General features: G+C 41.4%; 1 protein-coding gene across 2 annotated transcripts in view; it reads right to left on the minus strand.

The window, feature by feature from the left end:
* Window positions 1-12,161, minus strand: part of LOC146485105 (tyrosine-protein kinase BAZ1B-like) — a 41,866-nt gene that overhangs the window by 2,194 nt on the left and 27,511 nt on the right. For both annotated transcript variants that reach the window (XM_085104027.1, XM_085104026.1), the window contains 13 exons: window positions 11,617-11,969; window positions 11,333-11,485; window positions 10,372-10,438; window positions 9,138-9,248; window positions 8,821-9,021; window positions 8,489-8,632; window positions 7,445-7,522; window positions 5,881-6,053; window positions 5,148-5,212; window positions 4,361-4,948; window positions 3,425-3,875; window positions 1,503-1,602; window positions 909-992 (listed from right to left, as the gene is read on the minus strand). In XM_085104027.1, coding sequence (XP_084960153.1) covers window positions 909-992; window positions 1,503-1,602; window positions 3,425-3,875; window positions 4,361-4,948; window positions 5,148-5,212; window positions 5,881-6,053; window positions 7,445-7,522; window positions 8,489-8,632; window positions 8,821-9,021; window positions 9,138-9,248; window positions 10,372-10,438; window positions 11,333-11,485; window positions 11,617-11,969 — 2,568 coding nt within the window. The remainder of the gene's footprint in view (window positions 1-908; window positions 993-1,502; window positions 1,603-3,424; window positions 3,876-4,360; window positions 4,949-5,147; window positions 5,213-5,880; window positions 6,054-7,444; window positions 7,523-8,488; window positions 8,633-8,820; window positions 9,022-9,137; window positions 9,249-10,371; window positions 10,439-11,332; window positions 11,486-11,616; window positions 11,970-12,161) is intronic.

The raw sequence follows: 12,161 nt of genomic DNA on the forward strand, positions 1-12,161 counted from the left end.
AGAAATTCAAAATATTTCTTGGGGCAGTGCATTCGTTAATGACCACGTTTATCCTTCATTTGCCGCTCACTGTTTCAGTTTATGAGTAAAATTGATTAGTTTTCCTTTATCACGAATGGCCAGAACTGTTTTGCCTTATTCCCATCCATGTATTCATTTTTTTTTCAAGAAAACACAAACGCGAATCTCACGTTTGCCGTAAACGCGATTCTGAACCTCTATTACAATGTCAAAGTTACAGTGCAACGACATCACGACAATGAGTTGAGAAGATAACGTTAAGGGTGATATGCACGCACCAACTTCTCGTTGGGCCATATTTGGCAACGAAAATTGGTCCGATTTATAAAAATAAGAGGCAGTGTCACAGTTTTGAATCAGGCTGATTTTCACCCGGCCTGCGCTACACCAACAGAAAAAGAAAAATCGGCCGACATATAAATTATTGCAATGTGTAAATTGGCCCATGCGACGGAACTTACTAATAGGGCGAATAAATCAGTACGTGAAATTAGCCTTCATGGGACAGATAAGTGAGGTTGTACTTCACGGTACTTACCTCAAGCTGGTTTTAAGAATGGAGGCTCCTAATATCAAAGTATTTTTTGCGCGGTTTATGACTATGCGGGAAATACAAGATCTTAGCAAAATACAAAACACTGAATAAGGGCCTTTCCTCAAGAAAATGCATGGTTACACCAACTACCGGCCCCTTGTTAAGATCTACTGTTCCCGCAAAGTGATAAACCGCGCCAAAATACTTTTGTAATACTAAGAAGGCACAAATCCCGGACTATCTCGGACTATCCCGTGATGCGCAGAACGTATGCGCACTTGAAAGTGGACGTACCGTCCGTAGGTACCGTTCAAAGCGTAGATTTTGTTGCTGAAAATAACATACGACCTACCTCCCGCAGATTAACAGCTTGTGTGAAAGGCCAACTATCTTCATGAAGAATGAGATCCCGTAAAATTTGCTCACAAGCATCCATCTACATGAAATAGAAACAGCAACACATAAAATTAAAGCCCCGATATCGGAATGTAAATTCTCCTCACCGTTTGCCATAAATTTCTTATAGCAACAGCCGAGAGACTTTGTTTAAACATCACGATGAATTATCGTTGGCAATCATTTCTTTATTCTCGTAAACTGTACGTTTGAACAAGTGACGATATTGTTGGGAGAAATTCGATGCTGAGTTTAGAGAAAGTGAACGCAAGCCGGTCATAGCAGCTCATGGTAAGCACACGCAGATCTTGGCCAGATGAACTCAAACGTTATACTGAGTTGTTTGTCTGCATCGCATGCAATCCTTGCGCGATTCTTCGAGAAGTCACTCAGTGTGAATTGCTTCGTGGTGTTAACTCTAAGCTGCAAGTTCCTCACGGATCGCTGTTGTGCACTATTACTTTCTCTGGCCCCTGGATCCTCTCGGTGTTCCCAAAGGGTAGCGATGTTTGAGTTCAAGGACAGGTTGTTAAAAATAAACAGGACTTACTTCTACATTAACTCGCCGCCGTTTTTCCTTCTTGTCTTCTTGTGAAACCTCGGCTCTAATCACGTTTCTTGTTTCTGTGTTCCTGTCTTTGGTTATGGAACTAACAGACAGACAGAGTCAAACGATCAACCACAGCACTGCAAGGTTCAGATATTAAATTCATCGCACTGAATTCTATCTCTTTATTTGGGAAATTAAGAACAGGCGATGACAACGCAACGAAAACGGAACTTAAAAATTACATTCGCGTTTTCTGAATAAATTTGCGATAATTTCTACTCATTTAGTTTGTGTAATGTGGCCGAACTATCCGGGAGCTAACGTCGTAGAGGCGGATTTAAAGTTCAGAAAGAGAAAAGAAAACTAATCATTGTGCGGTCATGTCTTCCTTAAGGCTGGTTTCCATATGATCGCGGATCGCAGATCGCAGATCGCAATAAGGTCTGCAATCGTCTGCGATCATATGGAAACTACTTCTGCGATCGTCTGCGATCCTGCGATCGTGATCGCAGACGATCGCAGAAGATAGAACCATGTTCTATCTCCTGCGATCGTCTGCGATCAATTGCGATTGTTTGCGATCTGCGATCATATGGAAACCAGCCTTTAGATAGAACATGGTTCTATCTTCTGCGATCACGATCGCAGGATCGCAGACGATCGCAGAAGTAGTTTCCATATGATCGCAGACGATCGCAGACCTTATTGCGATCTGCGATCCGCGATCATATGGAAACCAGCCTTTAAAACCTTGGATGTGGTCATTTCATGTTGTTGTTTTGCAGAGAAAGGCAAAGAAATATACTAAACTGTATACTGCACGTGTAGAGCCAGTACTTTGCTAATTAAAACTATTGTTTTCCGACGTTCTCGTTGCCGTCGTCGTCGTTTCTGTTCAAGACCCAACGAATTCAACACTTGACCAACACTCGTTCAACAAAAAATGAACGGATGTTTGTCAAATGTTGAACGGAGTGTTCAAACGGCTTCAACGCCATTCAATATTTTCGAGAGCAAAGGAAATGTTGAATCGATGTTGAATAAAAGTTTAAACTAATTTAAATTTGATTCAACAAGCTTTTAACATTTTTCACATTTTCAACAGTGTTGAACGGCCTATTCAAAAGCCCCCGACATCTGGTTCAACAAAGTGTTGAACGCATGTTGAAGCAAATGTTGAAGCCTACTAAATCTTGGAAACGACTTCCTGAAAATGTCAAGCTCAGTTTACTCACAGGACATGATCGAGTACAAGAGAATCAGATTGTAGTATTTGTTACGTAAAACCAGCAAGCGTCCAAGATTTTTGTTTTCACCAACTAAACGCCTGCCGGTAGGACTGGGATAGCAGTTGCTAACTTCCCGCAAAACAACATGACAAGCCCACCAATTTTGCCTCGTTTGTTGTTGTTGGTTCTCGTCCCTGCTCCGAAAGGTTTTTCTCCGGGTACTCCGGTTTTCCCCTCTCCTCAAAACTCAACATTTCCAAATTCCAATTCGATCAGTAGAGAGTCCTCTCTCGGAGCTCGTTCAAAGGTGTCCGTTGCGTTCCAGGTCGAATTGGAATTTGGAAATTTTGGTGTTTGTGGAGGGAGGAAAACCGGAGAACCCGGAAAAAAATCCTCGGAGAGAGGGACAAGAACCAACAATAAACTCAACCCACATAAGACGCCGAGTCCGGGAATCGAACCCGGGCCACATTGGTTGGAGGCGAGTGCTCTCACCACTACGCCATCCCTGCTGCCCCAAGGGTGGGCTGCGGGTACGAGAGCCACGCTTTCAGCACCTCGTGCCTCGCGTGTTACTGCGGTTCTACCCATTCCCGCGTCCTTCGTTTAATTCTAAGAGAAAAGAAAGCAACTATTTTGCAGCCTACATGTACTATTTTCTAGTCTTGGCCCCGAACACAAGATCCACCTTACCTGTTGTTAAGGACAGCTTTCTTTTGCTTTCCTCCATTGTTCTTTCCGTTGCCATCGTCCGATTCCACACCTTCTTCATGTCTGTTCCTGTTTCCTCCCCGTCCCTGTGTCTGTCGTTTTACGTTACCTCTGTGGGACTTGTTAGGTTCAGGGCATCTATCCCTCACCGAGCGACTCTTTGATGAACTGCCTTTGGATGTATTAAGCCCACTCTCGTCAGACGAGCTCGAAACCTGTTTTGCGTTTCTCTTATTCCCAGAACCACGCTTATTCGTGGACTGTGATACACCTGTGTCATCGTCTTCTGATGGTTCGGAAGAGCTCGACACTCGTCGTTGATTCCTCGTAGATCTTCGGGCAGAGTTTGAGGTACCGCTGTTCTTTCGTAGAGACGTTTTGCGGCTTTCTTTTTCCTCCCTTTCATTATCCTCGTCTTCATCCTCAGAATAACCTGTGAACAACAAGAACAGTAAAATTGCTATAAAAAGACCAAAAACGTTGTTACAACACAGATGTTTCGTGAATGGCCAACGCCAAGCAATTAACTTTAGCAACAGAACATAGAAATCACTAATTGAAGACCTAGTGTGACCTGCGTTACAGCTCGCGACGTATCTATCTACTACGTTAAACACAACGAAAGGACGGCAATCTAAACCAAATATTACAGCAAGATGTATATATAATAGGCCATTTCCAAGTTGCTTTGAACCTCATTAAGAAAGCGAGGGTTCGTGCATAGGTTTTATTACAAAAATCCGCAGTTTTCATTCATAAGCAAACAAAACTAATTTTCACTTAGCCTCGTAATGAGGTTGAAAGCAACTCAGAAATGGCCTATTAGCTTCTACGCTGAATACACAAGGTTGCTTTTTCCCGTCCTGGCTCCTAAGCTCTCTTAAACCAAACGGAAATTCTGGAAACTGATGACCTTACCCACAATCGGACGTCTGTTTCTCCGAGAGCCACGCTCTGGGTGCCTTGCTGCCCTAGTTGTCTTCTTGCGTTGCGTCACAGGCTCCTCCTCCTCCTCCTCCTCCTCATCATCATCATCATCATCGTCACTGATGTTGCTATCGTTGGATGTTTTCCGTTGACATGTCCGTCTAGTTGAACGACCATAAAACGAGTTAACGTTCGAGTCAGGACTTTCCGCCTTCTCATCCTCGGAATCTTGTGGGTATCTTCTCCGTAGCCGGCTCACAACACTACCATTTCTTGACACCGCTTGTTTTCCCCCTCCTTGCTTGCTTTTAGAGGCTTTCCTTTTCCCAACAAAACTTTCGTCATCCGACAGGTCTTCGATCGACGCACGTGCTTTGCGTCTCCTGTCACGTGCGCTGTCGTCATCGGCGATTTCCATTGGCTGACGTCTCTGACGAGTTCGTTTGGAAGACTTCTGGTGCCCCGAATCCTCGGAGCTCAGAGAACGGGACCGTTTGCTTGTCCTCCGAGAGCTTTCGTCTTGTCTTGCACGTTTTTTGGCTTTATTTTTGGCTGCCTTTGACTTAGTCGTGTGACCACCTGCAATTAATCAATCAATTTGTCAAACAACCAGTTAATCAAACAATCACCCAATCCATCCATTAATCAATCAATCAATCAATCAATCAATCAATCAATCAATCAATCAATCAATCAATCAATCAATCAATCTCTCAATCGGTCAGTCAACAAGTTAATCATTTAGAACAAATCGTTTCGTTCATATATTATTTAATACCTTGCATATTCTTCTTTTGTTTCTTGTCCTTTGGCTGCCGACATTGCCAACAACTCCACGCTCCCCTAAAGAAAATGAACCAGGTTTTGATTCGTAAAAACGGCTTCTTAGCCTAGTAAATACCAAAGGTGGCATTGCAAGGTATACTGAGACCGAAAATGTCCCTTGTTATAACGAAATTTAAAATCACAAAAATGACACAGTAATAGGTTGATGAACGGGACATCAGATAAAATAATATCGAGCTATCTAGAATTAGGGATAAACCTTGATCAGGTGCCTAACACCTCACTCTTCTCCTGCAGCTTACAGACAGCTTTTTTTGTATTCACACCCCACCCCCACCTCCCACCTTTCTTATTCATCATCCCCTATTTACCGCATGATGCAGGCATTGGTTTCACCCATAACCGTGAAAGGGGACAATCAAGTTAGGCTTGTTCAGTTTCCCAAAACATTTGAAGTGGGATGTGTCAGCAAGCGAAGTGATTGTTAACTGCCGTACAATCCTGAGAGAAATGGGTACAGTCGTAAGGGGCACGTCAAAGGGAAAGCAATCTCGTCACCCAGGGAATCCCTACTTCCAACGGCTAATCTCACTCCAGGGGACAGAAAGAATGGTGACCTTGTGGGATGAAGCCGGAGGGCACTTGATACAGCTTTGATTAACACGTGATACAAGCGTGACTGACACATGACAAGAGTGTGATGGACACGTGACGTGATTATTTACCGTGGTATATTCCTAAGTGGGGGCTGATGACAGACGGTATGGAACACCAAAGGACACGAGTCACAACAAATCAGATCGCCATCTTCACCACAAGTGTGACAGTAGTCTTCATGCTCGTCTGTCTCATCCTCAAGAGAGCTGTCTTCAGAGTCTCCCAAGCTCGCTTCACTGGCCTGGTGAATACGATAAAGGAGTTCAGTGAGAACTAGCAATAATTAATAAAATTGATGAAATTTGTTAATAGCATAAGGTAAGTTAGTCTTTTAAGAGGGCACTGTCCCGAAGATGTTGCTGTATTTTGGTCAAAACGTCTCAAACATTTGACAAAGAACCTTTCCTTTACCACGAAGTTGCTCGTAGAGCACCGGGAGGATTTCTTGGAATAAAACAAACTGTAACCATTCAAATCCTAGCAGTATGCAGGGTCAGTGTTTGGCCAATGAACCTGGTTTAATGGTCTTATCTCACACGAGTCTCCTGTAGCTCAGTGGTAGAACATCCGAACTAGTAATCGGAAGGTCTTAGGTTCGACTCCTGATAGGAGCACTCAGATTTTTTTTTTCCGAGTATGCCTGTGTCATTTACTGATTAATACATCATTCTCAAACTGTAACCAGTTTTTCAGTGGTTTCTCTAAGATACACAAGACGAACTTTTTCGAGTTCAATTCGTTTCCATCCTAGCCATCCGCAGCCACAAACAATTAATACTAGTTTCTGTGTACTGGTAAGGTTTTTGTTGACAAAACAGAACCATTATTTTAACGTTTCCAGAGATAAAATGTAATATTTGGCTATTCAAAATGACACTAAAAACACGTGACACTGGCCCTTTGAGATAAACTACGACATCTTTGATTTGACAATGGATACGGTGTATCCGAAACATGTTTTCAGAACTCAAAAATGCCGTAGTTTTTTTTGTTTGTTTTTTTGTTTTTTAAGTTTGTCTACTTAATGAAATGTAGTAAGGTTATTGTTATTCTGTTACTTATATCACACAACTGACTGACTGGCAGACCTCCATCTTTCTGTCTGTCTGCCTGTCTGCAGTGACTGTCCAAATCCCTGACAGATTGACTGACTGTGAGTTGCCCACCGGACTAAATGACTATCTGACAAGAGCGGTGTTCATTTGAGTGTCGTAAAATCTAGAAACAAAGTAATAACTCTGACCAATCATCAGTGATTTAAACAGCACAATGAACCAATCAGAAGTCGAAACAAATACACGTAACCGGCGCCAAGCGCGGGAAAAAGCGTGCACACAAGCCGCCAAGACTGATTTTGATTCTCATTGGTTGAGAAAGAAACGCAAGTTTTGCTAACCAATCAGAGAAGGAAATAAAGAGAAACCAAAGCATTACCAAATTATTTTTGACAGTCAACCGAAAAATAGCTCTAACTGTCTGATGCAATGACTGACTGACTGACTGACTGACTGACCGACCGACCGACCAACTGACTGACTGACTGACTGACTGACTGACCGACCAACTGACTGACCGACCAACTGACTGACTGACTGACTGATTGACAGTATTGACCACAGAATATGATAGCACCTCTTCATCTTGATCTTCACTTGAGCTCCCTTCTTTGTAATTTTTGATACTGGTTCGGTTGCTTAGCCTCTCGTTCGGCTACAAAAACAAATAACAAGGGAACAAATTCGACATATGGTAGAGTGATAGTAGTGCGCAAATTAAGTGTGTCACTAGTGTGATCATAGGAAGTTGTCCCCTCTACTAACTATGCTCATAGTTACTTGAGGGACTGGTTATGAAACTGCCATGAAAACAATGGTGCTGCAGTTTATGTTGGAAGGGCCGCGACCGTGCACAATCCTTTGTTTTTACGTTCACAACACAGGTGAATATCTTAACAAAAACGTTTCCATTGGTCAGTTGCCCCAACACATTCCAAATGCTATTGTTGTTTGTGCAGGGTCAAGGCCAAAAAGGCAAACAAAAACATGTAACAAAGAAGTTTGTCAGATTTCATAACCATTGCCTTCAATTAACCATGCTATGGCGCGAGAATCTGTGGTTTGAGTCTTGACATGTTCTCAAGACTGAAGACAGTACAGCTCTAAGGATTATCTTTCATTCCCGTCATCTCCCACCATGAAGCAAGCACGCAGTTTAATGTGATTCAAGAAACCCACTCCAGCTTTTACGATACCTAATCAGGAGCAAAAAGAAAATCATCATCATCACCACCATCAACATCAACTTTATCATCATCGTCGTCATCATCATCATCACCACCACCATCAATTCACATCAGCATCAACATCATCATCACCACCATCAACATCATCACACCAGCATCACCACCACCATCAACATCAACATCATCATCGTCATCATCATCACCACCACCACCATCAACTTCGTCATCATCATCATCATCAGTTTCTCCCGTTGGAGAATTGGGCTGTATATTCTCCACTTCCATGCCCTTCTGTCAGCTTCCGTAGTCGCCGCCTCTGCCCAACGTTTCACCCCATCACCTAAGTTAGCTCTTTCCCATCATTCTTCCAACGTTTCACAGGACGACTCTACCTAGAGACACCCATATCAGAGCTAAAAGAGAAAATTCATTACCTTGCAAACAGGACAACTCCAGTGTCCCGCAGGCACCTCAGATAACGCTGGCCGCAGACACTGAAGATGATAACCTAAATTACAGTCATCACACAGGATCAGCAGTGTTTTACTAATCCCTTTGATGCGACAAATCTTACATTTCTGTGGAGGAGAACAAAGTGAAATAAGATTTTAAACTGTTGTTACTGCCAAATGGGATTACATCCATCAATTAAGATACAAAAACCTCAAAGTTGGCTTTAAAAAAAACTTGGCTGCGCCTCGTTTTTCCCACACATTTCTTGGTGTTGGAAATCAGATCAAACAGACGTATGAAAGAATCCACTTACTGCATTTTCTGCTGATAAATCCCAAATCACGGTCGAATCCAGAATTCCAAGAAGAAGATGGAGACGAGAGGCTGTCGCTGCCTTCTTCACTTCTTCCAACCAGCATTCCTTGGCTTTCTCTGAGTTGGTCTTGTCTTTAGAGAACATGCCTTGATAGAATTGTGGCAACACTGATGGCAGTAATTTCTCAAGTTGAGATGCCTGATAAAGGGAAGAAGTGTTACTACAGGTGAGAATTCAAATGCTGAGCTTGCAAATTTTAGCAAAAGGTTAAAGAGCGGTTTTTCTGCTTTCTTGTAGTTGCATTGTAAGCTTACCAAATCCCCAACAGATGAGGAGTTATCTACAGCTTCTTGATATTCCTCAAGGCCATCACCCAAGATGGCCAAGTTACCATGAACAAGTCGCTCAGCAACGTCCTTTAATTCCTGTTTTCAGAGAAGATATTTTAGCAAATCATCAGCAATGTAACAAATACTGCAACCTTACACAATCTCATCTTCATCATCCCAGAGATGCACAATTAAGGCAGGAAATTGGAAATCAACGAAATTGGTTAAAGGGCAAGCGTTGAAGCACCAGTAAGGCTGACAAAAAAAAAAGGATATCACCCATATTGCCCCACTTGCCCCTTCCCTTACAAAACTACTCACAACTTTTTATATTAGGAATGCACAGATTAACACAAGAAGAATTGAGGGGGTGCCTGGAAAGAAGCCCTAAGTGACTTCTGATAAACTGCTAGATTCTCCTTTCCAATTGTCTTGTATTCACTTGTGAAACAAAAGGAGAATTTGACCTTACATCATAAGTCACTTAGGAACTATTTTGCACACCCCTTCAATTGGACAAAGCCATTTATAACATGGCCCAACATCGTCAGCATCGTTCAGGTGGAACAAACTTTGAACGAGGTTACATTTGGCTTAGCTTGTGTAATGTCTTGCACAATATGATATGAAAATGTTTTCTCCAAAAAATGTTTCAGTTGTCTTTTCATGCTAAAAATTGATAACAAAGTACTTGTAAGGCAGAATGCTTTGAAGAGGATATTAACTTAGATAACTTAGATAAGTACTAATAATATTATTGTGAACCCAGAGCTGTCATTAAAAGGAAAGTAAAACTGTAAATGGTTTGAACCCTGGAGTCATGTCATAAGTACGTAAACTATGACCACCCAGACGAGTGGAGTCCTGAGAAGGACTGGTTGAGGTGATATTAACTGAAGATTGGACAACCTGAGTGGAAGTCAAAGAAAAGTAGCTGATCAAAACCAAAAGAAAGTCTCCCATTCTTCTTATATTTCAATCATTTTAAACCTCTATGTAGCCAGCTAAATTTACTTATTGACACTGTTAGCCTTAACAGCCGGTTGCCATCAGTCATGGCTAACTCGATCTCTTGAACAATGAATTTACTGTTATCCATATTCCTAAAAAGAAGAAGTGCTGTTGGTGAACAATGAATAATGTCTCAACAACCTAAGTATCTTCACAGTCAAGTGCACAATTAATATTTTACAGGTTCATGTTTAGTTTAATAACAAACCTCTTTCATGGAGTTGAGAAGTCCCTCTTCTGCAGTTTCTAGCTTTGCAGGTTTCCTGTATGAATTCCTGTTAAACAACAAAACGGATTAAGAAAGCATTCATTTGCATTTACTTTCATCTATAAAACTATTTTCACAAACAAACATGGCCACCAACTGACAAGGTCTTTCATTGAAACTAGTTTTATAGTCACCACTTAATTATGTAAATTGTGTGTTGAAAGTAAATACAAATAATGTTTTTCCAAATAAAGATGATGTTGAGCAATACTCTTCTTCACAGAGAGGAGTTAGAAAGGCAATGACAAATAAACCACCACCTGGTATAGTCAAACCTCCTTGGGCTGCTACACTCAGAAGCCAACATCTTTCTTGTGAAGAACAACATCATGATTCTTATTTCCCTTTTCATTCTCGGTAACATACTGCATTTCGAGCCTCGACTGTTGCAGTAGCTACATTTGCAGTAGCTACATTTGCAGTTTAAAATTTGGAAAGTTATGTTGGTGGTTTTTACTGCCTTTACTAACAGAAAAGCAAATATTTTACAAGACAATGGGGGAATCAAGATTAACAAGATAACCTTACAAGAAGGATAATTAGGGGAAAGATACCAGCAATACAATAGGGAGTAACATCTTTTGAAAAAAAAAAAAAAAAAGGCAGCAACAGTAATCATCATTTTATACTGTCTTCCATCCTCAGTTTCCATTCCTCACTTTAACTCTTTAAGCCCTAACAGTGATCAGCATCAAATTTCTCTTTGTAATATCAATGCTTATTAAACCTAAGGTCATGAGAATTAAGGATATGATCACCCAAGGTGGATTTTCTTGATGTTTAAAAAAAAAACTCTCCCCAGAACTTTTATAGAAAAGTATGGGGACAAGATGGGAGAATTTGTTCTTTGATGTTAGGGGTTAAAGGGTTAATGTCTAATGGTGGAATTATTTCTGCAAACCTTCTAATGCCTTCAGTGATGGATTCCATCTGTGCGTTAAGAGCTTTCCTAAGTGCACTCTCTCTTATGCCTTGGTGTGATAAACACTCGAGCAACAATTGCACTTCCTCTACAGTGTCATAACATGACCAGCTGTACGGAATGTCAGGTAACCTTTTGAAGGAAATAAATTAATATCATTTACTAAACAAAATACAGGGAGTGTGATCAACTCAAATACCACTGACTGCACATCAAAAACCTCAGAACATGTTTACTACAAATCCAAAGGAGACTACTCCTACCTCAGCTCCTGTACATCGTCTTTCTTATAAGCGTCCATCTTCCTTTCATCTTTCGTTTCACAAACTATTAACTCCAAGTCATCTTTATTGTAAGCATCCATCTTCCTTTCTTCTTTTGTTTCACCAACAATTTCCACATCACCATCAAAAGGTGCTTGCTTGCTGCCATCAGTTTCCATGGAAACTTCTTTGGAACTCTCATCAAATGTCTGAGAAAGATCCTCCAGGTTCCTCCAGCCTTGTTCTACATAAACACCAACTGCTATGCCATTGAACACCCAGTAACGGGCATGGTTGCGGTCATATCCAATGGGCTCCAATCTCTTTGTGTACTGGCAGTGAGCCATGTTAATCTGGAAAATGCATACAAAATAAAGGTCATCCTGCAGTGTTGTTAAACAGGGACCCACACTATAAAAGGGATAGCTCCTCCCACTTTTGTCACACAGTGTCTGCTTTAACATCACATTAGTGAGGCAGACATAGTGAGCAAGTAGGAAGTAAACGTTGTGGAATTAGTACATGTATTTCAAGAAATAAAACCA

This window comes from Pavona decussata, unplaced genomic scaffold (assembly GCF_977016875.1).
Source record: "Pavona decussata unplaced genomic scaffold, jaPavDecu1.1 SCAFFOLD_28, whole genome shotgun sequence".
Lineage (NCBI taxonomy): Eukaryota > Metazoa > Cnidaria > Anthozoa > Scleractinia > Agariciidae > Pavona > Pavona decussata.